Source organism: Glandiceps talaboti, chromosome 9 (assembly GCF_964340395.1).
Source record: "Glandiceps talaboti chromosome 9, keGlaTala1.1, whole genome shotgun sequence".
Taxonomy (NCBI): domain Eukaryota; kingdom Metazoa; phylum Hemichordata; class Enteropneusta; family Spengelidae; genus Glandiceps; species Glandiceps talaboti.
Window position 1 is genome coordinate 24,641,563 of NC_135557.1, and position 4,404 is coordinate 24,645,966.

A 4,404-nucleotide genomic window follows, 5' to 3' on the forward strand; every position below is an offset into this window, starting at 1 on the left:
ATTTCAAGGGTATTATAGGCTTCCGTAGTGAGTCTGCATAACCAGCTTCTTTTTCACAATTGTAGGATGCCTTGTAGGCATCCGTAACACACATCAGAATGGCACAAGCACCTTCTACACCTTCAGCCATGGCTCTATTTATATTACCTTAGGAATAAGAATACCACATATACAGTGACTTTGGAAAATATAAGAGACGATCTCAGATTTTTAGTACAATAAAGCGACACCCTTTATCGAACGGTGTTCTATCCCTTCATCGGAGAGGTTGGTTTAGTTTGGAATGTCAATAGGTTTGCCTGTATATACTCGGTGATAATTTAGGGTGGATAATGGATTAGTGGACAGGGTGGGGTTTTGAGGTTAGGATGACTGATGTGTTGTTACAACCAAAAAGCGTCATAATGATCAAATTGTTAGAGTGGCTGATTAGCGGCTTTGAATCACCAAATTGCAGGTTCAAATCTTGTCGCTGCCTCGCACTTCTATGTCTGAATGTCCAGGATCAATATTTGAACCACTATTTGGTTTCAGTTAACCAAGCTGCATGTTTTAGTTGGATAGAGTTCGATATGTGAATAATTGAATCCTACAAATGAGGGAATTGTGAAAGTATAAAGGGTCGGTGTGTCGTTACAGGTACATGTCAGGTTGTACAACGCTTCGAGCACATTGTTGGAATAAGCTATGACATAAAAATTACAATTTCTGTCTTAGTGAATTTGTAGACTATTCTCGCTACCTGCAATACAATTCTACGCATCACTGTGGAGTCAACTGGAACGAAGTCGCGCGACAACATCTGATAACTCAACAGCTATTCATATTTTTCAAGAAAAAGACTTTGCGAACTTTAGGTTATTATTTATGATATGTGTAGATCGTATTTTCCATCCTGAAATGCTATATCAACTTGACATTAAAAGAAATTATTTCTATTATACTACCTTTCAAATTATCCAAATCAATCCAAATCTTATATCCAAGACTTTCCAGTTCATTTTTAATTTTCACCACTTCTCGCTGATGGTCCCAGTTATAGGATATCATAATATGCATCGAACCGTCACCTTTCGCCTCCATCTTGTTACGTCACTGCGGATGTTTTTCACAAAATCTATCTTCCCCAAAACAGTGATCTGTAAGAAAACGTGACGCCCTTACAGATTAGAGTATTCTTAGTTTGGTAAATAAATATGCTGTATTTCTTAACTATGGTTATTATAAAAGTGTTATGTTAAAGATCGTAAATCAACTTGGACTTTCTTGCTCTAGTAATTTATCTGAAATCATTCCAGTAATTTATCTCAAATTGCTCCAATGATTTACCTCGAATGACTCCAGTGATTTATGTCAAATCACTAATTTAGTTTAATATGACATGTCTACCATACATCGACGACCAATCAATTACCAGCTAATTAACTCAGACACAAACTAAAACTATCATTGCAACGTAGCTACATTGGCTATCAGTCGACGTTAATTACACCTAGTACCTTCAGTAGGGCGTCGTTTCTAGATTGGGAGAGAGTTTTTCTAAAGTGGTAGCACACTCAACTTCATTCAGTGCTTACACTATTACAGGGTGATTATATCCACATAACCAAGATATTGCTAACACCTACTTGTGTAGTTTATCACATTGAACAACAATAGTTTTAGTTTGTGTCTAGCTGACAACTCATGACTTTGTTTACTATTTCACTGTATTGTTGGGAATCAAAGAGAACATTTCACTATCTTAAATAAGTTTACTTTCAAACCAAAGAAAAACATTTGTACATCCTGGCCTTGTCCTTCCTAAAAATAGATTCGAAAGTGATTTTTAGCAGTTTGAAAGGTTTCAAACTGGGTTTAATATGTTTAATATCACGACGTCGCAAAATAAGTAGAGAACCTCTCCCCCACCCCCACCACTACCACCACCACCACCACCACTACCACCACCACCACCACCACCACCACCACCACCACCACCACCACCACCACCACACACTTTCCCTTACCACTGTATTTATCACCACGTCTAGCCGAATTCAGATTAGATATTAATAGCCTTTTATAAGTATTTCATTCGTCTTGTCACGTGACCGTTAATTATACATAACGGATTAGTAATTTGACTAATTCCTTCGCTGAAAGTTTATTGTCAATAGTTACTACGGCAACACCACCGACACCACCACCATCGACACCACCAACTACGTACAGCGCTAGATTATAACGACAACAACAACAACAACAACAACAACAACTATTGACACTAAATGGCACCTAAAAGGGAGTTAAATCGTTAGCAACATTTTGACTTGCAAAAACGTTATTTGAAAATCAGTGCATTCATTTTCGTACAAGAACGAGGAGACACGTAGACATAGCCAATTCATAAATATAACTTTCAATTACTTATCAAGGTGGCACAAGCTGACTTTATGTGAAAATATTGACAACAAACTTCGACTTACTATTCTAGCATATTGTTAATATCGATTTATGTTTTCTATAACGTTAACGTTACAATCTGTGTTTTCAGTTATTCTTAGAACTGTTGATTCATAGTAGGGAGTTATTGTATATTTTGATACGTATAATTATAGATCCTTTCATGTACAGATGTAGGGTCTATGGTCTAATGAATTACGTCATCGGATCGGTTGTAATCCTGATACCAGGTCTGAGTTCAGTCAATTACAAGTGATGGTTAAGTATACATCAGCAAAATAGAATTCTGTGTGTACCCTTAAATATGCAGAATAAATTACACCCCAAAAATATCATAACTTAGCTTGTTCTCCTTTTGGTCTAAAACAACACAATTGATACAGATTTGATAACGAAGTCAAATGGTAAATTCAAATGTGTTATAGATATACACACATTGCCGATGGGTTGCTATTGTTGTTTTGGCTGCATTCACGACATGCATGTGTGTGGGCATTGATACGTGTAACAATTGCACAATAAGGGTATTTCTCAAACTTACGTAATACCCTGTTTATAAGCGTTGACCGCAAGCTCAAACTCGTTGTCAAACTTGTATAACCACCTGTACAAGTTTACTTAAAGTTTGGTATTAGAACCAACCTTACATGTACCATGTGTACGGTTGTAGTAAGACACGCACCTTGGACATGTTAATTTTATGATATGAACGCTCAAAAAAATCCGGACAGATGCAGAGAAACAAGGCCAAGTCTGATGGCGTTTCAACAGACAAACTACGTAGTGGAGTGTGTACGAGTACACGTCAATATAATCACTCTTGTTTGTGATATAGAATACAAGTAATGTCCCTAAAAAAATACAAACAAAATATCGACAGCGAACGAAACAAATCATTATACCACTGTGACAACGACTTAATGCCCTGTCAACTCAACAAGTTGACCCTAATAGCTCCTTTGCAAGTCACATAACGTGATCTTTTCAAAACAGGATAGCCTCTAGTCGTGCCATATTGTCTGTGAACAATGCACACCACGCGGTGACTCGCTGTAGTTTCAGTACAATACGATTCTCCAATGTATGAAGTTCACCATGGAAGTATTACCCACGGTGATTTTACTAAGCATACAACCAACTTCTTTGACGTCGAAATTCTAACTTTGTTCGTAATGATTGTTATGTGGGCAAGTTTTATAAGTTGTAGGGTGGTATGGCTAGGTTCGTTATAAATAACAACATATTAGTGAAAGCAGAAACAACGTTGTTAGCTACAGTCTCAAACTTTTAGTGGGCTGAGCTGCAATCCACGACGTAATCATTTCACCTACCTTAATTGTTTTACGAAGAATTCACTCGATCCAGTATTACGGATTATCAAGAATGAGGTCTTGATGGAATTGAAAATACAGATATACAACTGTTCTAGATAATCATGTAGAAGTGTAGGCGTAGGTATGTATGGAAGTGTACATGTAAGGTGGGAACCATGTCAAAATCGAAATGACACTTAAGATGGCGCTGTTGTCATAGTAGCGACCTCGGCAGTTTGCCATGTCATGTGTGGGTTGTTGTGGATATTGACGAACCGGAGCGTATTAGGTACAAGATAGAACATACGGTGTATGTAAAGTGAGTGTTTAGCTCTCGATGCAGTGGAATTAGAACATACGGTGTATGTAAAGCGAGTGTTTAACTCTCAATGCAGTGGAATTAGAACATACGGTGTATGTAAAGTGAGTGTTTAGCTCTCAATGCAGTGGAATTAGAACATACGGTGTATGTACAGTGAGTGTTTAGCTCTCAATGCAGTGGAATTAGAACAGCGATAATATAAAAAATAGTTCATTTAACATTCAGCATACTAAGTTTATTGTTGTAAACTATTTTTTTCGTCTGAAAGTCATCAAAGTTTGTTCTCTTCCAAATTAATACACTCTTCTGAGTCTTCAAGCCCAG

General features: G+C 37.2%; 1 protein-coding gene across 1 annotated transcript in view; it reads right to left on the bottom strand.

Moving 5' to 3' along the window:
- The window catches only part of LOC144440182 (uncharacterized), a 15,862-nt gene extending 11,931 nt beyond the window's left edge, over window positions 1-3,931 (bottom strand). The window contains exons 1-3 of the mRNA XM_078129473.1: window positions 3,777-3,931; window positions 948-1,139; window positions 1-147 (exon numbers count right to left, since the gene is read on the bottom strand). The exon at window positions 1-147 is cut by the window's left edge and continues 21 nt beyond it. Coding sequence (XP_077985599.1) covers window positions 1-147; window positions 948-1,083 — 283 coding nt within the window. The 5' untranslated portion in view covers window positions 1,084-1,139; window positions 3,777-3,931. The remainder of the gene's footprint in view (window positions 148-947; window positions 1,140-3,776) is intronic.
- Window positions 3,932-4,404: the final 473 nt, after the last annotated feature.